The 23,894-nt window shown below is 32.6% G+C and overlaps 1 protein-coding gene across 1 annotated transcript in view; it reads left to right on the forward strand.

Annotated features, from left to right (window-relative positions):
* The window catches only part of kto (mediator complex subunit kohtalo), a 693,083-nt gene that overhangs the window by 411,641 nt on the left and 257,548 nt on the right, over positions 1–23,894 (forward strand). Inside the window, exons 27-28 of the mRNA XM_090412482.1 lie at positions 12,379–12,483; positions 21,976–22,202. Coding sequence (XP_090268608.1) covers positions 12,379–12,483; positions 21,976–22,202 — 332 coding nt within the window. The remainder of the gene's footprint in view (positions 1–12,378; positions 12,484–21,975; positions 22,203–23,894) is intronic.

The raw sequence follows: 23,894 nt of genomic DNA on the forward strand, positions 1-23,894 counted from the left end.
AAACAATGATGTTCCACTCTGTTTAAAAAGGAAGACATTTAAGCAGTGTATACTTCCAGTCACCACATATGATTGTGAAACTTGGTTGCTAACAAAAGCACTGGCAAATAAACTAACAACAACTCAAAGAAAAACGGAGCGGCTGATGCTAGGCATCACATTAAAAGACAAGAAGTGAAACACCTGGATAAGAAACCAGACTCATATCACTGACATCATTCTTCATCACAAGTGACTAAAATGGAAATAGGCTGGACTTCTATCCAGAAGAGAAGATGAGCGATGGAACACCATACTAACGAACTGAATTCCAAAAGAAGGGAAATGAGGTCAAGAATGTCCTAAAAGAAGGTGGAGTGATGAATTGTCAAATTTTGTTGGGAAAAATTTTTCAACCATTGCCAAGAACAGAGAAAAGCAGACGAATGGGAGGAGGCCTTTGTCCAGCAGTGGACAGAAAATGGCTGAAAAGAAAAAGAAGTGAGGAAAATACTTCACACACAAACTCTCTTTGCTTACATTTGGATAAAGGATTAAAAGAATATAATTTCTTGGCAAGTTTAATTTATAACCAAGTGAAAGGATCAGTACTAGGATCTTTTATTCTTTATTAATTTTTGTTAATGATCTGTGTGGCTGCAACTTATTTGGCAAAATACTGTCCTTTACTGATGACACCATTCTGATTTATAAAAAAATTAATATCCATCCATTAAAAGATCAAATGAATCATATCCTGATTACAATGGCCTCGAAATAAATTTAGTCGAAACAAAATGCATCTATTTCAGCTTATCATTCTTCTAGTAGTAAGACTTATACGTTGGTTAGACATAACTGGTAATTAATTTACGGAATTGACAACGCATATAAAGTAAATTAATTAAAGATAACTTTAATGAATCACTTCTATATTTCGGCAATGTCACATTGCCATCTTCGGGAACATAAAGATATGGTAAGTGCACTAAGGAACTAACAAAGCAAATGAGGAAGAAAATAAGAACTAATTTTGTTCCTAAAGTCCTAATTGTCCTACTTTGGCCAAACAGGCAGAACAACAAATATCAGGATTTCAGAACACCAAGACTACATCCGGTTTCACCAGTACAGCTGCTCTGGGCTGGCAGACCATGCCCTAGATACCCACCATAAAATTCGTTGGAAGAAGACAAAAATAATCCATCGCAGCAAGTTTAAATACGAAAGACTATTCAAAGAATCTTCAGCAGCTCTAAAAAACGTTCCTAACCTCAACAAATTTGGGTGCATGAAACTGCCCCAAATTTGGGAGACTTTCATTTTGAGAACTTCAGCCCAACTGCCATGACTACCAAATTAGCCCGCAAGAGGGCACCATTAGGACTTTAGGAACAAAATTAGTTCTTATTTTCTTCCTCATTTGCTTTGTTAGTTCCTTAGTGCACTTACCATATCTTTATGTTCCCGAAGATGGCAATGTGACATTGCCGAAATATAGAAGTGATTCATTAAAGTTATCTTTAATTAATTTACTTTATATGCATTGTCAATTCCGTAAATTAATTACCAGTTCAGCTTATCAAATAAGTTAGATTGCAATGGCATTCAAGAATATCATTTGAGATTAAAAAGTAAGAAAAACTTGATAAGATACTTAGGTGTATGAAACAACAACCTGAAATGGAATTCCCATGCTACATTACTGACAAACAAAATAAAATGAACCATCAACCTTTTTTTTTTTTTTTTTTTTTTTTAATTGTTTATATAGAATTCTTGAGATGCTTATATTACTTATGAATAAATTGCTCATTCTGCTGTGCATCAACTTCAGGAATGATCCTGATAAGAATCTAAAGCAAAACATAAGAGCAATGCTCACTTCCTATTCAACATCATACTCAACCAATACTATCCTTGATATTTTACTGTTATAGAAATTTTATCTATACTACTGTTTATTGTAAGTCAGGAACATCTTTCAGAAATGTCTCATGTATCATGGAGATTATGCATGGGAAATTTCTATCTAGATTATAATTCAAGTTTTTGTCTTCAGATTACATATTTAAAAAAAAAAAAAAAAAAAAAAATTAAAGAGCTATGTCCTGAAGCTAAATGACATTGAAATATATTTCAAATATATAATATATAAGTGTTAGCAGATGAAACAATAATGAAATGTCTGAAAAAAAATTATGTAACTCTAATACAAATGAATATTCATTTGTATCGTATATGTACCTTCAACACATAACCAGTATGCCGTAGCCCTTGGATAAGCAGATGTAATTATGTTTATCATCATAAATCTTGCCTTGTATTCTGTATCATCCTGTCTTGTATTATATTGTGTCTATTGCATTTCACTATGTGTTAATGTTAATAAGACACCGATGCAGTGTACATTGTAATTATATGTATTTTATATCTTCTTGTTTTGTATTGTATGTATTGTATATGTACTATATGTAAATGTTAATAAAATTCATGTGAACAGTATTCCAAAGATAGATTAATTTGGATTCGTTTGTCAGGAGAGACTGGAGGTAAATGTTAGTCCAAGGAGTGAGATTTGATTCTCTCTGGTTGTTTGCAGATTTGGATAAGATGACCAAGTTATTTCCCTCTCCACATTGAAGGTTGGAAAGAGAATTTCTGTTTAAGGCACTGGTTGTAGACAGTCCTGAAGATTTGGATTTTTAAAACTACATGGTTTCTGGAATGCGTAGGATGATTGAAGCTCATCAGCAAAACTGTACATAAGATCATTGGTGATTGTGAATAGGCAAGATTAGAACAGAACCCTGAGAAACTCCTACATTTGACAGAGAAGCCCAACCATTAAAAAATGCAGTGAACAGCCAGATAAAAAAAAAATAATAAAACTTTCATCAGAATTATAGAGTATGGCAGGTAGACCAAAGGATGACAATTTACTGAGCATGTCTTAATGTCAGAGACAGTTGAATGCTCTGGAAATATCAAAAGAGCCATAGCACACAGACTTTTCCAAATGCATATTTCCAGTGATGGGTAATGCAGGCTAAGAGGTCGGCCATGGATCTAAAGTGGCAAAATTTTTACTGGTAGTCATTGATTAATTAGCAGGCCTGTATATAGTACAACCTTTAATACTATGTTCAACCTTTAATACTATGCGAGCTACTTTTCTATACTAAGTTATTCGCGATCTACTCTCTTATCCATATATCCATATAGTGCAGAGGGTGATGACAGTCAGTGAATGACCTATTTTTATTTCTCAATTTTGGCAATATAATCAGCTGAATATAAAAGATAGTAGATATAATAGGGATATTATCACAACATTAATGCCATAGACCAGTGGTGTTCAACCTTTAATACTATGCGAGCTACTTTTCTATACTAAGTTATTCGGTGATCTACTCTCTTATATAAATCACATTCCCCCAACCTGATATCTGATTACATATGTTGTGTCGGAAAAAGTGATGAGTCATCCCTTTTTCCCACCCAACGTTACGTTACCTCAGAAGGAAGGGATAAGGACATGCTTATGCCTCCTGATGGGAAATGTACCGAATAATGTCCTAAGAAAATGTAAATAACCAGATGTGTAAATTCTAAACACTGTCAAGATAGCCCAAAGTTTATTAAGATAACAATTGTGAATGAATTAAAGTAGAAAGTTATGTAATATTAACAAGTAAATATGTATGAGCTAAGTACAAGTTTAAGGCATGTAAAGACAATTCATAGCCACGGCGTCCAATCAGCTGCCGCCGTATGCGCGACGATACCGCCTAGTGAGGGAGCTGTTCCGGAGTATAAAAGTTTCGGCGGGAGTTCGAATCGCTCTCTTATCTCTTACCTCGGATCACTTGTGTCTCGTCTCTGAGTTTCGTCGGCACCTAGTTTCCCATAGGAGAACTGTTTAGAGCTTGCCACCACGTGTAGCAAGTATCTCCCCTTGCTATGCATGTTACATCGGTCAAAGCTGTAACTACAATGTGTTCAGACACATAAGGAGAAAGAGCCGCTGATGAAATCCACGTTAGCGTACAGGTCTGTGCATGAGTGTTTTCGGTTCGTGTAGAACAAAGGAACAAATGAACAGAGCCCGCCATCAGAGGAGGTACAGTGAACAGATCAGAATACCTAGTCAAAGCAAGAACAGTAAGCGAAGATTTTCTTATATTAGTGTAGGATTAAAGTATCCGTGGAGTAAAGAAACAGAAGTTTAGAACACACGCTATTTACGTGCAGTGCCACAAGAACAGTCTGCAATTTGGACACTTGTGTCTACTGTTAAGAAGAAAACATATTAGGCTCCAGCCGAACAGGAGGCCCAGCTTCAAACTGTTTAAGTGATTTAAGAACGTAATGTCATATGATCAGAAAGTGATTAAGTGTTAACAGATATTTTGGGGGAGAGAATTAAGTAGAAATAAGTACTATTGACCTAGAGAATTACATGTCAGATTTATTGAATTGTCTAGTGTTCATATGTTATGTTTCATGTATGATATTATCAAGTAACTTAATTTTGAGAGTCTGAGGATAGATATATGTACAGAAGTAAGGAATTTATGCCCAGTAAGAGATCATAGTGCAGAAGATTAAATATGTTTAATTAAGTAAGGAGAACCCAGACTCTTTTAAGGTTAAGAATTTAAATAACATGTATACTTGTTTTTGTGAAATAATAAATGTGTTTCTTTTTACATAATCAATTGAGTTTGTCATATCTTCTGCGGATTTGAATTACCGTTTGGAAAATTTTGTACCATTGCAATTAAAGGGGGAAACCAATAGTGATATGTAAATAGGGACCACGACTGCATATATCTTGATCCCTACAATTTTCTTTAAGTATTTTAGATAGTGTATCAGAATTTAGTTGCCGGCTGGTGCAGCCTTAATCTATACATATTTGTCGGCAACCGAAGTCTGAGAGTAAGAGATACAAAACTGTAAGTAAAGAAAAGTAGATATTAAAAATAAAAGCATAAAGACAAACAGAGGATATAACACATACAACTATGCAGTTAAATGTGCTCATTCACTTTGGAGGACCCACTCTCCCAGCCCTAAAAACTTTATTTGTGTATTTAAAAATTTATTTATCACTTTTAATTATTTTAATACAATAAATAAAACAAATATATTGGAATAAACTATTTATTTCTCTATTTTGGAAAACCAGAGTTAGAAAAAACAACAGATTGATTTCAAACTCACAAGTTACAGGAAATGTTGGTTGATTAAAAAAAAGTTAATATCAAATTTGTTTGGCATTGTTTGGACCTTGCAATATTTTCATAGTCAGGTTGATATGAAGAAGTGGCCAATCACACACAATCATCCAAATGATCATTTGTAATTTGGTTTCTTAATTTATTTTTTATGATGTTCATATTTGAAAAAGCAGATTCTGACAAGTATGTCGACCCGAAACACGACAGAATTTTTTGTGAAATATCAGTTAATATTGGAAATTTTTCACATGTATACTTCCAAATGACTTCATTGTTTATTGATTTTAAATGTAAACTATTCTGAATGTTTATTATCTCAAGTTCTACTTCAGCTTGGTTTATATCAAACAGCCCACTAATTTTATTTGAAATTTCTGTAATGTTCAAGTTTTCTTGAAATGGAATATTGATAAAAGATACAATCATTTCAGTTTTATTAAAATCTTTAAGTCTTGAATTTATTTCTTCCTCAACTAATTCTATTTCACGAATAAATTCTTTTAAATCATAGCGAAGCATTTCTTGATTTTCTTCAAAAAATTTTAATAAATATGGGAGATCTCTAAATTCGTGGTCGTTTATATTTTTCTTTAATAAAAGTAAGTATTGTTGGAAACTTTTTATTGAACTTAACATGTCAATTAAATTTTTATCTGTACCTTGTAACTCTAAATTTAAATTGCTTAATTTTGTACAGAAATTTACTAAAAATGATATGTGTAACAACCATCTCTTATCACTTAATTGTGGATAAATATCTCCTTTTTCATCAAGAAAAATTTTTATATTGTTAATTAATACAAGAAATCTTTCTAAAAATTGACTTCTGCTGAGCCAGCGAACATTATTGTACAACAGAAGTTCCCTATCATCATCGGCCTGTAATTTAAATAATCACCGTTGCAAGGCTTTTCCTCGAATAGAATTTACAATTTTAAATGTAATATCCAAAACATCTTTTTGTGTTTAATCTTTTATTACACAGTACTTGTTGGTGGATAATACAGTGGTACGTTAAAATATCTGGATATTTGTCATTGTTTTTACATAATGAAATGAAGCCTGATTTATTACCTATCATTGCAGGAGAACCATCAATAGTAATAGACGCAAGTTTAAAAAGCAGAAGTTTGTGTTGTTTCACAAATTCATGAAATGCCGAAAAAATGTCTTCTCCCCTAGTCCTTCCCAATAATGGTATAATTTTCAAAAGTTCTTCTTTACTTGAATAATCTTGAAATACCATTAACTGAGCAGTATCAGTGAAGTTGTTTGATTCATCAAATTGTAATGAAAACGCAACACACTGGTGAATGTCTGACATTAACTGAGTATTTAGATCGGCACTTAAAATTTCAACTCTTCTCATAACCGTTGTTCTGGAAAGTTGTAAATCTTTAATATTCGAAATGATTTCATTTTTATTTTTAAAATCGGAAAATAAAGATTCTGCTGCTGCAAGAAATGATTCTTTTATTAACTCTCCATCAGTAAAAGGCTTTTTTGGTGTTGCTAATAAATGACAGACTTTCAAAGATGCAATAGTGGCTGATATTGGTTTAATTATTACTTCAAAATCATATTTTGTTGTCCAGGAAGTCCTGCTTTAAATTTATAATTTTTGATTCACGTATTTCGGAATTTTTGAGAAAATCTTCATCATATTTTGCATGTAGCGATCGAAAATGTCTCTCAATATTACCTTTTTTGGAATTGCTACAGATGAATTTACAAATCAAACAACAACACTTTCCATTTACCATTGTAAAGAAATAATCCATTTCTCGTTCCTTGTGAAAATGATATGTCTTAGATTTCTTTAATACACTCATGATTATCCTCAAATTAAAAAAAAAACTTTTAAATATTTTATTACAATAAAAAATGTTTGTGACTTATCAATTAGCGAACAAAATAATGGTAAATCCAACGATAAATTCAGAGCAACTGAAACTCAACTGAAATTCTAACAGTGGGAAGTGTGTGATGTAGTTACGAGTAAACACAATTATAAACGAAACGCATACGATGTGCTTTGATTATAATGATATTCACTCGGCTCGCTGTTTGACTTCCACTGATCCAAATTAATTTACTGATTTGACAATTTTAACAAAAAATAAATAAACAATAGCAATACACTTAAAGAGAATTAAAAAATAATACAAAATAATGATAAATAATATTATGTTTTCAATTTTAATTAAATTTGTAAGTAAGGAGAAATAAACAAGAGATCGACCAAAAATCTCTCTGCGATCGACCTGTCGATCACGATCGATGGGTTGAACACCACTGCCATAGACCATCTTACTCTGGAAGCACAATGAACTGGTTCATTGATCGTCTAGTTAGCAAACTCTAGGCCTGTTCATCATTTACAATTAATTGAAATATTTGGCAATAGTTTTTTGTATTAGAGTATTTTTCAGTGGATAATTGAATGGATGATTTTTATTTCCCAATTTTGGAATAGGTTGAATAAGTGTAGAATACATAATACAATCAGCTGTGTTGTATTTTTTTTTTTTTTTTAAACTAGAAAGTTAAAGAATTCTTGGGTTCTTAATGTTTTAAAATTACTTAGATAAATATGAAAGTGTGATTTATGCTTTAGATGAAATGTTTCTTCAATCAAATTTCTTCCCTAAGTCATCCAAAAAAGTAGGACCCATCTAAATTGCTCAAAACAAATAATTCTATCCATCCCATTATAGAACTTGATGCTTTTTTTTTTTACACATCAAAATTATTTAATCTGCCAAACAGGACTAGTTGTTTGAACAGCTACACTTGACTTCTTATCTGAATAATGCAATCCCTCCTCCTAGTGCGATAGATGTTTCTGCATAAGAATTTGTACATATACATAAACAGCCATGTTATTGTATTTTTTATCATTTTATTTTAAAGTAGAATTCAAAATTAATGCACACATCACATATGAATCCTCATCAAACAATGAAAACTAGTTGAAAGTACAAATTATATCGAATGAGATATATTTTCAGTTCAGTTCAGGACACTAGCTTAAAAATTGTCTTCCCTACCACTTATTGTATAATTTACTAATCTACATAGAATAACAGTCAGCTGTGTTATTGTATTTTTTTATTATTTTTATAAAGTAGAATTCAAAATTAACACATCCACACTCACAAATATCACATATGAATCTTCATCAAAAAAATATGAATTTTAATAAATTATAAAGTATAAATTAAGTATAAATTATCTTAAATGAGATATCTAACCAGCCCAAGACTCTAACTTGAAAATTGTCTACCTACTACTTACTGTATCATTTACTATTCCACACAAAATAAGATTTTTTTTTTCTTGTGTTAATTTAAACATTTTTATTTCTCATATATATCAGGTTTTCCTCTTTTTGGATTAATAAAGGTGTTGGATTCTGATTATGTAGATATTAGAGTAATTATTATTTGCTTCAGAATCCAACATGATCTTCCATCACAAAGGCTACATTTGTAAATATTATTTAATGTAAATAACTTAAATTATAATTTGATATCATGTAATTACCTTAATTATATCTAATATTTAATTGTTTAATCAAAGATATGTGTTAATAGTAATAAGATTCTGTATTAAATATTATTAAGCTATTTTATTTATTGTTATGTCAATATTATAAGAACTTGTATTTGTAATTTAACTAGGCATTTATTGAAATGCAAATATTCTATTTATTCTTGTTTGTGAAAGTTTAACGTTATGTAATAACTGAATGTAGTGGTATAACCTTATGTAATGTTAGCGAAAATGTTTACGTTTATTTGTTGTCATGGAAACGTGTGAAATAAACGAGCGCGAGTGGAACAGAGCGAGGACTGGAAAAAGAATAATAAAAAAATATAAGAGGTAACAAGAGGGAGTTGGGACGGAAACTTGGAAGTGAAAGGAAGCAAGGGCATAAACTAGAGAAGTAGAAGTAAATGAAAGGTTCTTAAGGGCAGGAGTTAAGAGGATAATTTTTATAAGTGAGCAAGGACGAAGTGAATTTTATAGTTAGCTGAAAGTGAAGCCAGCAGTAATAATAAAAGGGAAATTGATGCTGTAATCGGATAATATAAAAAGCTGGACGTTCAAGGAAGAATTCTGAATAAACCCAGTTGGTCTAGAATTGTGGCTTATTTCCGATTTGCCCTAAGCAGAACCGCACAGTGTTTTAATTAGTTTATGAGTGGTAACAAGGATAGTTGAAGTACCCTGCAGTCGATGTCTGGATTTCTGAAGCGCGATTGATAGTGTTTTAATTATAACTGTGGATAAGTCTTATAGATGTGTTCTTAAGTGAAATAAAAATAATTTAAAAGTTTGCTCACAACGTATTTGATGTACTAGGAACTATTTTCGGTAAGGACTATCTTAGTGTATTATTTCAATGCTTGAAGAATTGAGTGTTAATTACGCTACGCTTAACCTAACCTCAACCGTGGAAACGTGATTGTGATTGAGAGTTGAAGTTAAGAATTGTTAGAGAGATATTTTCAACTATTAGTGCCTGCGATATTTTGAACTTATAGCATGACTGAGAAGTGTGTGAAAACTGATTAGATAGGAAGTTCTATTATATTTATATATGTGTAGGAACTTTGTAATTCAGAAGCTGAGAAAGTGTATGTGAAGGCTTGGAAGGTTGAACTAATGTGATTGACTTGGCTTAATGTTTGACTTGTTTTTATTGTTTAAATTAGGAGAATTTATGTATGTGTTATATAGCTTATATTAAATGTTTGTTTTTGTTAATCAAAAGTTGTATTTTGCCTGAATCTCTTTTACTGCACCATTCATAAAATATTCGAACCAAAGTGGGTAAATTCATCATCATCATCAAATTCCTGCCATGTACCCTCAAGGGGTGTACAGGATATGACAGTACTACATGAAAAAATTACATCATTACTAACTTCCTGTCTACAATTTTCCTCCAAATCAGTCTGTTACTTGTCAAGACTCCAACATTATCAGATCTTATATTTCTATCGTCTAAGGCACTTTGTACCGTATCAATCCACCTATATCTTGGTCTTCCTCTGGGTCGTTTTCCTGCCAACCTGGCAGAGAACACTTGTTTTGCTAATCTTTCCTCTCCCATTCTATTTAAGTGACCATACCATCTGAGATTAGCTCTGCTAACGCATTCCTGGATGCTGACAATGTCAAGTTCTTTCCTAATATCCTCATTTTTAATATGATATTGCCATTGATGCCATCTGTTCACGCCTCTAATCTTTCTCAGGACTCTCATATCTGCGGTCTCTAGTCTTTGGTCAAGTGTTTTACTTCTGACCCAGCTCTCAGATCCATGAGTTAAAATTGGTTTGAACACAGTCTTGTATACAGCTAATTTAGTATTCCGACTAATTTCTTTCTTATTCCATATGAATTTATTCAATTCACTTCCCACCATACCAGCTTTGCTGATTCTGTTGTCTATTTCTATATTTAGTTTACCATCTTCAGTAAAAATTGTGCCTAAGTAGCTGAAATGTTTTACTTGTTCCACAGGTTCTCCATTCACAACACAGTTGACATTTTCAACGATTATGCCTATTTTCATTGTCTTTGTCTTTTTATTGCTGACCTTCATACCATATCTATTACAACAGCTATTCAATTTAGTCAGAGAATCTTGCAGACTTGTAGCGGATTTATTTAGAAGTATAACATCATCCGCATAAAGCAAAGAGCTGACATTAACATCTCCAATTTTGATATCAGGTTTAATACCACATTCCTTCATAATGTGATCCATATAGATAATGAATAACAGAGGGGATAATGTACATCCTTGTCTCACACCAGATTTAACATTAAACCATCTTCCTGTACTTCCTTCAATTCTAACTGCTGACTCACAACTCAAATAAAGACTAAGTATTGCTTGATATAATGCCCCATTGACACCATATAACTGCAGCGTATTGAATAACTTCTCTCTTGGCACCTTGTCATATGCCTTTTCCAAATCGACAAAACTTAAATACAGATCTTTGTTATATTCCCATGCTTTCTCGACTATTTGTCGTAAAGTGAAGATCTGATCCTGACAGCCTCTATTTGGCCTGAATCCAGCTTGTTCTTCACCAAGCTTTTCTTCCACAATTCTTCTCAACCGTTTCTCAAGTATACTTGCATAGATCTTGCCAGGAACACTCAGTAGGGAAATACCTCTGTAATTCTCACATTCAGTTTTATTTCCCTTTTTATATATGGGTACTATGAGAGCTCTACTCCAATCATCGGGAATTCGTCCCTCTGTCCAGGCTTTCTGAACTATGCAGTGCAGCCACTGTAAGACTCTTATACCACCATACTTCAGCATTTCTGGTCGAATATCATCTACTCCTGCTGCCTTTCCACATTTCAAATTTTAAGGGTCAAAGCTGTATAACTGAGAGGAGACCTCCACATAGCCTTTAAAGGAATGCGGAGAACCGACCAGGGCTTCTGACCTAATGTCCAATCCTCACCTTCTCGTGGTGCACCCTGTTGGGTATCTACTTTGATACTGAACGAACGAGGATGGGCTGGCAATTTGGGATTTAGCCGACCAAATTGTATTCTTATTGGTTAAACCAAAATAAAAAAATGATGGAGTGGGTAAATTAAGTAAGTCAAATATACTCGGCCAGTATATATATTAAGGAGAAATAGTTGAAGGTTGATTTTTCTTCAATTCTTGAACTAATTCAGATATAGAGTGGCGCAGTCTTTAAATATAAATTTTCTCTATATTTGAATTAGAAACCAACTAGCAACTATTTTTAGGTTAAGAACATCGTAGTAAATAACATGTCGGATCCAAGGTACAGATTAAGACGAAGTAGGATCCAACAAAGGGATCCAAAAGTGGTTTATGCTATTTTTGGGACAATTTTCAATATTATTCTTCTACTTTATAGTGATAGCATCTTAAGTTCATTATATTTTTTGCCAACTTTTGATCATATTATCAACATAATTATCAACTTAAATTTATATTTATTAATATAAATTTAGGAACTGATTTTACATGCCATTATTTCAATTATTTTAAGCATCAATAATTATATACACCTCTAATTACAGAATTTTTATAGATACTTAATAATTAGGATTATCATTTCTGTTCTTAATTGTGTAGGCTCAACACTTACTTCAAATGATATGCTATCCAAAAAATCCTGACTTGTATTCAAGGTCTGAAGATATTCCTGATCAACGACAGCTTATTACATCCGTACTTCAGGTAATGTGTAATGATTAACAGAAGAAATTCTATGGGAAAAATAAGCATATCTCTGTAATATTGTTTTGCTATGATTTCAAAATGACAGCAACCCTTCTTATGATTTGCAACTTTCAAATTAGGTGATACACAGATACTATTAAGAGCTTTTTGCAAAACAGTCCTTTTGGAAAGCATGTTAGTCCATCTGCTCTGTCTGTTAATGTCAACAGTAATAACTCACTTTGATAGTTAGTATCAACTAACTCATTAACATGAGATTATGATGATGAATTTTATATAAAGTAATATTTTTCTAAAAATCTTTAAAAAGAGGAATTTTTTATAACAAAATATTCAAAAATCAAGCCATGTTTTGTCTCTGGAGCTAAGCTCTAGAGGCAAAACAAATTTTCTTGGATGGGATTGTTGTAAAGAAAATAAATAAATATTTACTTTTCTTCTAAGTATCCTTCCTTGTATTTTTTCTCTTACAGTTTGAATAACACTTATGTGCAGAAATATTAATTTACTTAAAATGTCACTCATATTATTAAAAAAAAAACATTAAGGAGCATATCAAATCATTATTTCTAATTATTTAAATTATGTACTGGGTTTCAACCATTAGCATTCTAATTTAATGGCAAGTGACTGTGCCATTTATTTTGTTATGGATGGAGGGTGTGTTTTTTTTTACTTTCTTTCATTTCTGTGCACATAATCCTGTCATTTGCACCATTAATAAATTTCTCCTTCGACTCCAAGTGGCTTAACTCCAAAATAAATAGAAAACACTGAGCTATACTAAAAATTAACCTTGCTCCCAGATTTGTATCCCAGGATATCTCACATATATCCTATCTAACTTTACTCATTAGCTCATCAAACACATTAAGAGATTGAGTCGTCATACACCTTTATAACCAAAAGAAAAAAAAAAAAAAAATCATTCCTTTGCAAAAAGAACACAAACAGATACAACATAAAATCAGTATAAATTAACTATGCAGACATCAGTATATTCTTCATATTATATGGACAAACTTCTGGAAATTAAATCTCATGCTTCTTACACAAACTTTTATTCCTTCTTGAATTTACACAGGAGGAAAAAAAAATACAAAAGCTGCTTCATGTGTGATAGCAACATAAGTCATTCACATTCTTCCTGCATATCAAATCATAGAACACTGTCTTCATCCAAAATGCTTCCTTAATGTTTCTCAGTTCCTCTTCTGTATCTCCAGACAACTCTTTTGTTACTTTCCTAGCCACTTCCCATGTCAAAATCTCATGATCACTCTCTCCAGATAGTGGCATTGTGGTGGCTGTTATTATGAGATGATATTATTAAATCCAACACTCGTGTCAAATGTGTTGCTGCATAACATAGTTGTTCCTAATTTGCTCAGGGAAATTATTCTCCTTATGAAAGCAACAGCAAGCTCCACTGAATAAACTACTAAACCTTATCAACAGTTTAATTATTTTAGAATAAATTTACTTTCTATATTTCTAGATGAAAGTATCAGTATACTCCATTGAAGAAGTAATTAAAATATATCAGTAGCTTCAAATCACTTATCAGACTAAGAATCCTAAAAAGGAACTAAATTAGCATAATTTCCAATAATTCTGAAGGTTGATTTTTTTAAAAAAATTTTTTTTATTACCACGAACTCTGTAATTAATCGTCGAGATCCTGTTTTGACTAGATCTTTGTATAATTCTTCATATCACACCATATATATGACTTCAGTTCATGCTTAAACTGTTCAGCTCGTTCAGTATTTGGATCATGTGTAAGAAAATGACTTTACAATTTACTAGCCATTTGAAGCCCTTCTTTAATTAACCTGCAATGACTGGAATCTCTTCATCATCATCACTTTTTTCGTTTTCATCAATATTCTCAAGGACAGCTCTCTTATTATGTCATCACTAACATCCTAGTCAACCATCAATTCTTCAATATCTTCTTATTATTATCCAGGTTCTAGGCCAAGTGGCCTGTTCCCGACTCAGTCCATCTTTTTCTTGGTCATCCCCTATTCCTTATTCCTCTAGGCTTATATGTTAAGATCTTTTTTGGTAATCTTTTTCTCTGTATTCTTGCTATATGGTCTAGCCAGTTTTTCCTATATTTAATCATTGAGTCTGTTATGGAATTAATTTTAAGATTTTTAATTATTTCACTATTTCTTTTTTTATCTAATAGGGTTAGTTTTTCTGTTTTTCTAAGGAATTTCATTTCTGCTGCCTGAATTCTCTGTATATCTCTTTCTCCAAAGGTTCATATCTCACTTCCATATAATAGTGTAGGTTTGGTTGTTGTTGTTTTGTAGACTGATTCTTGTGTGTTTCTGTATGTAGTTAAGTTTAAAGGTTCTGTTAATTACTCCAGTGATTTTTATAAAGTTTATCATCTTAAAATCAATATCTATTGAAGATAGTTTACAGCCTAAGTATTTAAAATTATTAACGTGTTCAATTATTTTATTATTTATTACTACTTTACTTATGACAGGGTTATTTCCATGACAAGCCATGCCTTTAGCTTTCTCCATCGACATTTCGATGCCATATTATTTAAGTTATAGATTGCTTTCTGCAGTTCATCTTCAGTCTTTCCAAAGATGATCTGATCATCATTTTGACTAGATCTTTGTATAATTCTTTATATCACACCATATATGACTTCAGTTCACATTTAAACTGCTCAGCTCATTCAGTATTTGGATCATGGGTAAGGAAATGACTTTGCAATTTACTAGCCATTTGAAGCCCTTCTTTAATTAATCCTGCAATTAGTGGAATCTCTTCATCATCATCATCACTTTTTTCTTTTTCATCAAGATTCTCAAGGACAGCTTCTATTATTTCGTTATCACTAACAGCCTTGTCAACCATCAATTCTTTAATATCTGCAGACAAAAAATCATCAAATCCTTCTCTGCCAACTGCATGTGCTAATCTGATGATATTGGGGTATTCAGTTGCAAAGGTACAGGGTTATTCTTTTTCACACATTCTGGCCAAGCTTTTCTAGCATGTATTTAAAGTTGATGGTTTAAATTCTAATAACACCAACTTAGCAAGTTTGATGCAATCTAAAATAGAAAATTTCTTCCACACATCAATAACTGTCAGTAAATTATCCTTATCTAGTTTATCCAAAATGTATTGGAATGTTCTTCTTATGTAGTAAGTTTTGAAGGTAGCGATCACACCCTGGTCTAATGGTTGTATTAGGTAACAGAAAACAAAATTCCACGGGTGTTCTAAAACAGGATGGCCAGGTGCATTGTCTATAATCAGTTAAACTTTATAAAGTCCAGATTTTTTTTCCATCAAATAGCATTTAACTTCTGGAACAAAACATTGATGAAACCATTCATTAAAAATTTATTTTGTAACCCAACTTTTTTTGTTTGCCTTCCAATGCACTGGTAACATGTTAAAATCCACACCTGTCACACCGCAGTCTTAGGGATCGATTAATGAGTAATGGTTTTAATATACGACCTCCTGAAGCAATGCTGCAAAATAATAGAGTCACACAATTCTTATCTGCTTTAAAGCCACCAACACTTTTTTTTGTTTTTGCTATATAAGTTCTACTTGGCATCTTTCCCCAAAAAGGCTGGTCTCATCTGCATTCCAAACTTGATCAGGAGTGTAGCCACCATTTTCAATAATTTTGGAGTTTTGAAAGAAATCCCTAGTTGCCAGCTCATCTGGAGATGCGGCTTCTCCTTTTATTTTTACATTATAAAGCACGTATATTTTGAGAAATTTTGAAAGCCAACCTGTGCCAGCAGAAAAATCACAATTGTTGTTTGATGTTGTTGGCTCCTTTTCCTGAATTTGTTTATGCAACTGTAATGCTTTCTGTTTGATGACGTTTTCATTGAAAGGTATTCCTTTTTGTGAGTAATCTTCTATCCACCTCACTAGGGCCTTTTCCATCTTCACATTTTATAATGTCTCTCGTATATGATGACGACTTGGCACCTAATTTTATTCCATAAAGAACAGATTTTCTAATGGCCTGTTCATTTTTCTTAATTGTTCTCGTAATAGCTTTGTTCAATCCAAAATATTTCCCTAATGAAGTTGAATCTTCTCCAGCTGCTAAATGATCTAAAATTTGGATCTTAGTTTCTAAAGAAATAACTTTTCTTTTCATTGTATTGTTCTTTTTGACCACTGATTATATACAAAACACATATAAACTGGATTTAACTGGTCTGAGGTTTTTTTTATTGTAAAGTAATGGCCTTCTACTTTCCTTGGCTTGACTGTTGGCTTTGTCACCTTGTATGCCCTGACGAAGCCATCAGTCAAGTCGACAAAAATACCTGATATCCTTAGCTGCTTTTTTTTTTTTTTTTTTTAAGCTGTTTTGTCACCTTGTATGCCCAGGTAAAGTGAACAGTCAAGTCAGCGGAACCAGTAGGCCATTACTTTACAATAAAAAAAAAAAAAAAACCTCTGACCAGTTAAACCCAGTTTATGTGTTTTGTATAGCTGTTCTTTTCTTCTTCTAACTGAGCTATCTCACATCGTGATTAATACGGGTAGTGTTACGAAAATATCTGAAAATAATAATTAATTTTGAAAGTTTATTTTTCACTTGGTTAGAGTATAATAAAATTAGTTTAATCCTTTTTCCAAGTGTGAGCAAACAAAGTTTGCAAACAAGTTGCCCGGTGTTGTACTACCTTACCCCAGTTTCAAAGATACTTTCAGGCGCAAACTTTGTTTGCTCACACTTGGAAAAAGGATTAAATTAATTTTTTTATAATTAATTTTATTAATTTGATAATACTCATACAAAATTTAATACATACCTATATAACTCTATTGCATGAACAAAACACAAGATTCGTAAACAAGAAATGATTGTTTATTTAGCAAACTTAACTCCTTCCAAGCAGATTTACGAGTGTGGACTGAAAATTTCTCAGCCTAACAATGAAAAAACAAATTTACAATTTCAAAATTATTTTTATTTTTCAACATAATCTCCCTTGAGACTAATACATTTATTCCAGCGATGTTCTAGCTCCATTATCCCATCCCTGTAGTAGTTCTCAGTAAGATCTGCAAAATACTCCTCTATAGCTGCAATCATCTCTTCAATCAAAGAAAAACGCTGACCAGCAAGGAAGAGTTTTAGTTTTGGGAAGAGTTAGAAGTCAGAGGGAGCCAAATCTGGGGAATAGGGTGGATGTTCCAACAATTCATAGTGCAGATCCCTTAATTTTCCCATTGCCAAAAACACCTTTGTGGGCAGGTGCATTGTCCTGATTAAAGATGATTTTTTTCTTCTGCAAACCGGGTTTTTCTCACAAATTTTTTCGTCTAGTCTGGTTAAAAGATCGGAATAACATTCCTCGGTTATTGTTTACCCTTTTCAAGATAATTAATAAACAAAATTCCTTTAGCATTCCAAAACACCGATGCCATGACCTTTCCTGCTGATGGCACAGAATTTGTCGTCTTTGGCATTAAACCTTCTTTTACAAAGAATTTTATAACTGCATGATATTCAGTTTTATCATGCTTTTTAACAGAACTGAATTAAAATAGAAATTTTAAAAATAAGCACCATTTCAACCGTGTTAAATCAAAATATACTGTGTAAAAATAGAATTGCTTTTGTTTTCTAAACCATGTTATTTCAAATTCGTGTAAAACAGGAATTAGCTATATATATATATAAAACTTTGACACTTCTCTTCTAAATGACAATATAACACATTTTTGTATGTGTGTCTAACTATATACATTTCAAAATTTGAACAGCTCATACAAAATTAAAATTATACTCGATTCTAAATAAATTTATTTTATATCTGCAAGATTTCAGTAACCAAAAACAAAAATATTACATCTCAAAGATAAAATAATGGCATATTATTAACTACTTAACTTTCAATTACAATTCATTATATATATATATATATATATATATATATATATATATATATATATATATATTAAACTGAGAGGAGACCACCACATAGCCTTTAAAGGATTGCGGAGAACCGACCAGGGCTTCTGACCTAATGTCCAATCCTCATCTTCTTGTGGTGCACCCTGTTGGGTATCTACCTGGATACTGAACGAACGAGGATGGGCTTTCAATTTGGGATTTAGCTCACCAAATTTTATTCTTATTGGCTTAAACCAGTATACAAAATGATGGTACAACATGACACAATATCATACCTGCTGAGGCATCGCCCGGTTAAACAAGGCCCCTATTGTTTTTGCCAGGGAACCAGGGCGAACAGCAAAAAATCAGCTACTGGAACAAACCCTAAAACACACCCCAACTCAGTATCACCAGAGTTGAAGATTGGTATTATCAACATAAGAAGCCTGAATTGCAAAGAAATGGAGCTAGCTCAGAAATTAGATAAGTACCAGATCAACATAATAGGGGTGACTGAAACAAAAAATACAAAAACTGGTGAGATTTTGTATTTTTGAGCAATAAATACAAAATGATATATTCAGGAAATGACAATCAAGGAAAAGAAGGAGTAGCCATAGTATTCAACACAAAATACGAGGCTAATCTTCTTGAATGGCAGGCTGTCTCAAGTAGAGTGATGTGGGCAAATATGAGAATGGGGAACTCGACAATGAGACTTATTTGTGCCTATGGTTCCACAGAAGGTTCTACTAAGGTAGAAGTGGAGGAATTTTTTGATGCTTTAGAAAAAACAACTGACACAATGAAAAAGGAAAAGTTGGTCCTTGTTGGGGATCTAAATAGCAGAATAGGAAGTGATTGTCAGACATACAAAAATATTTTGGGAAAATTTGGAGAAATGAGCAAAGCTAATATTAATTGCAAATACCTGTTGGATTTCTGCTCAGGACATGGATTGGTTATTACTAACACCATGTTCCAACATAAAAATGTGCACAAATTCACATGGAGAGAAGAGGCAAGGAATAAGAAAAGTCTCATTGATTATGTTATTGTTGATAGTGATGTTTTCTCTCTGGTGCAAGACACCAGAGTGTACAGAGGATTTGAAATCGGAAGTGATCACTATTTAGTCTTGAGCAGGATAAAATTGAATTTCATATTGAAAAGAATGACATGTAAGAAAGTCTTAAAGCGAATAAAAGTTGAGCAGCTCTCAGATGTGAACTGTAGACTAAAATACACAAAGATCATTGAAGAAAAAATGAAAGAGTTTGAGAACAGTAACCAAACCTTGGAGATTCATTGGGAAGCCCAGAAGAAAACATTGATTGATTCAACCAGAGAGGCACGTGGTGAGGTTGGCTGCAAACATAAAAAAATCAGAACTCCATGGAGGCAGTGAAGGAAAAGAAGAAAGCATATCAAAAGTTCCTAGCAAATAAGTCAGCTTGTGCTCTTAGAGAATACGGAGACAAATGTATGAAAGCTAAACACTGTGTAAAACAAAAGTCATGGGAAGCCTTTGGCAAGAACATAGAAAATAAATATCAAGAAAGGTGGTAAGATATCCTGGAGGTTGTTGAAGAAGCTTAGAAATGGAGGAAAGAGTGCAGTAAAAGGAGTTAGAGGTGATAAAGGTGACATGAAAACGGGAGAAAAAGATATCCTTGAAGTAATTACTTCGAAAAATTGCAAAATGGAACAAGCAGTGATAGCACAGTGGTAATACATATTCAACAGTCAGGAATACATATCCATACTTGGAGTAATACATATCCATACTTGGAGTAGATAAAGCCATGAAAGCCTTGAAATGTGGAAAGACAGCAGGAGTAGATGATATTCGACCAGAAATGCTGAAGTATGGTGGTATAAAAGTCTTACAGTGGCTGCACTGCATAGTTCAGAAGGCCTGGACAGAGGGACAAATTCCTGATGATTGGAGTAGAGCTCTAATAGTACCCATATATAAAAAGGGAAATAAAACTGAATGTGAGAATTTCAGAGGTATTTCCCTTCTGAGTGTTCCGGGGAAGATTTATGCCAGTATACTTGAGAAACGGTTGGGAAGAAAAGCTTGGTGAAGAACAAGTTGGATTCAGGCCAAATAGAGGCTGTCAGGATCAGATCTTCACTTTACGACAAATAGTTGAGAAAGCATGGGAATATAACAAAGATTGGTATTTAAGTTTTGTCGATCTGGAAAAGGCATATGACAAGGTGCCAAGAGAGAAGCTATTCAATACACTACAGTTATATGGTGTCAGTGAGGCATTATATCAAGCAGTACTTGGTCTTTATTTGAGTTGCAAGTCAGCAGTTAGAATTGAAGGAAGTACAGGAAGATGGTTTAATGTTATATCTGGTGTGAGACAAGGATGTACATTATCCCCTCTGTTATTCATTATCCGTGTGGATCACATTATGAAGGAAAGTAGTATTAAACATGAAATCAGAATTTGAGATGTTAATGTTAGCTCTTTGCTTTATGCAGACGATGTTATACTTCTAAATAAGTCTGCTACAACTCTGCAAGATTCCCTGACTAAATTGAATAACTGTTGTGTTAGATATGGTATGAAGGTCAGCAATAACAAGACAAGGAAATGAAAATAGGCTGAAGTTGAAAATATCAACTGCATTGTGAATGGAGAACCTATACAACAAGTAAAACATTTCAGGTACTTAAGCACAGTTTTTAGTGAAGAAGGTAAATTAAATATGGAAATAGACAACAGAATCAACAAAGCTGGTATGGTAGGAAGTCAATTGAATAAATTCATATGGAATAAGAGAGAAATTAGTCGGAACACTAAATTAGCTGTATACAAGACAGTGTTCAAACCAGTTTTAACTTATGGATCTGAGAGCTGGGTCAGAAGTAAAACACTTGACCAAAGACTAGAGACCACAGATATGAGAGTCCTGAGAAAGATTAGGGATGTGAACAGATGGCATCCACGGCAATATCATATTAAAAACGAGGATATTAGGAAAGAACTTGACATTGTCAGCATCCAGGAATGCGTTATCAGTGCTAATCTCAGGTGGTATGGTCACTTAAACAGAATAGGCGAGGAAAGATTAGCCAAACAAGTGTTCTCTACCAGGTCGGCAGGAAAAAGACCTAGAGGAAGTCCAAGATATAGGTGGATTGATACGGTAAAAAGTGTCTTAGAAGATAGATATATAAATATAAGATCTGACAATGTTGTAGCTTTGACAGGTAACAGATTGATTTGGCAGAAAATTGCAGGTAGGAAGTTAGTAGTGATGTAAATTTTTCATGTAGTTCTATCATATCCTGTACACTCCTTGAGAGTAAATGTCAGGAATTTGATGATGATGATGTGTCTCCATATAGCTGTCATTGCTGAGATAGGTTATTCTGCATAGTATTTTAAATAAAGTTTTTTATTATGTGACCTAGTATCGCTTTTAAATTTATTACTTTACGATATGAAAATTTGGTTATATGAAGATCAGGTAATTGAGAAATATACTTCCTTTGCTCAGAATAAATAAATAAATTATTTAAGTTTTTTTTTTTATTCTTTCAGAATTTGGATTTATGGACACTCAGAGTTTCTTGGTTGGAATTGCAGCTAATGTATAAGCAGTGTGTTCAAACACCACAAGATGTTAATCAATGGCTAGATAATGTTGCCAAATCAACTATAGATGTCTTCCAACTAATAAGTGAAGATAGTTCTCACATTATTGGGAAATCTAGTTTGGGTAGCGTAGGCGATACATTTTGTAGCAGTAAAGGAATATTAAATATCAAGTATGAGCAAAGTATTTTTATTTTGTTTTATTTTATGAAAGATGTTTTATTACTATCTCAAGTTTTCTTTTCCATTACTAAAATAATATAGTCATTTATGTGTTATCCAAATATCATTTAACTGAGTATCTTGTGTGCTGAGTGATAAATTTTCAAAGTCGTCTAGTCCCCTGTTTAGCCAGCATGATGTATCCAACATCAGTTGTGATAGTTTCTCTTTTTATTTCTTTTGTGTATGTAACTGTTTAAAGACAACTGATGAATGCAACTCTTGACAGTTTTTTAACATTAATTTCCATTCCTGTAAGAAATTGCAATGAAAAATTTTTCATTTTTCATTGCAATACATTCAAAGGCACAAACATCGATGCAAAATTTTTATTTCGTTTATGCTTTCAGTGTTAAATGTAATCCTGTTTTGTTTTTAGTATGGTAATATTTCCATTTGAAAATAATATTCTGATTTTTCATTTTTGCAAGATGCTGCCTGTATAAATCATCCTAAAAACCTCTGGAATTATTGTTTTTAGAATTTGAAATGGATTTAGCCTCTTATGGCATTAGAAAACGATAGTACATGCATATATCTTTTTTTTTTTCTGCAACTCCCAACTGCGAAAGGTTGTTAATATATAGTACATTGCTACCATGGATGGGCTAAGTTTTTTTTTAATTATTTGTTTTTCACATAATCCTGAAATCTTTCTCTTAAGTCCATATTTGGAACTTTTTTCTAACCATTTCAGACCTCAAATAAGCAGGACATTGGTCTCACACCAGGCAATGAATTTCATCTCTCACCCAAGGAGAAATCCATTATCCACATAAGGATATATATTGCACTTGCAAAACATCCAGGTTTATGTAGGATACAAATCCACCGCCTGTTGGTTGGAGAGTTGGTGTGCTATCCACTTGGCCAACAAGGCTGGCTCTGTAGTGAACATTTACAGTGCCACAATAATTAAAATAATTATTGAAATCATAATCTCATACTTTGTACAAGAATGATTTCAATAATTTAATTCGGTAATATGAGTTTAATTTAACAGATGTTTTGTAACTTTTCAGTCTGCATTTTTTTCTCACTTACTTTCAGGTAAATTTCTCTACTTCCATTTTTTTCTTCCAAATTTCTCTATTTCTCTACTTCCAAAACATTATTTTAATTTTTCTTATTAATTGAAATAAAATTTCATAAAATATTTAACTTTTTTTTTTTTTTTTTTTTTTACCTGAAACAGTTGCAGAATCAATCAGATAGGATCAGTAGATTATTGAATGCATAAGAGGAAGTGTGTGTGGTGGTGGTGGTGGGGGATATTAATTGATTTAACTAATTGCGCACATCATCATTTGTCAGATCTTTTCATTCTCTTACACCAAGATATAACTTTCACTTTTAGAAGGGAATTACTAATGTTGGCATTTTGATGCCTATTTTGTTTCTGCTCTTACTGTCTCTTTTAAAAAACAACTTAAATAAATTTAAATACTTTTTTAAAAGAAAATACAGTAAAATATTATTGTTTAGGTTACATGGAGGTCTTCTCCCACTTTTCCAATTTTGACCTTAAATACCCCATTTATATGCATGTGTGTGTTAGTACCATGGATGGACTGAGTGTTAAATAATCGAGGAATCCTACTCTACAGACTATGGTACTAAGTAGGGTCATGATCTAACACCAC

This window comes from Typopeltis vanoorti, chromosome 22 (assembly GCF_054136105.1).
Source record: "Typopeltis vanoorti isolate ZY-2024b chromosome 22, IOZ_Tvanoo_1.0, whole genome shotgun sequence".
Taxonomy (NCBI): Eukaryota; Metazoa; Arthropoda; class Arachnida; order Uropygi; family Thelyphonidae; genus Typopeltis; species Typopeltis vanoorti.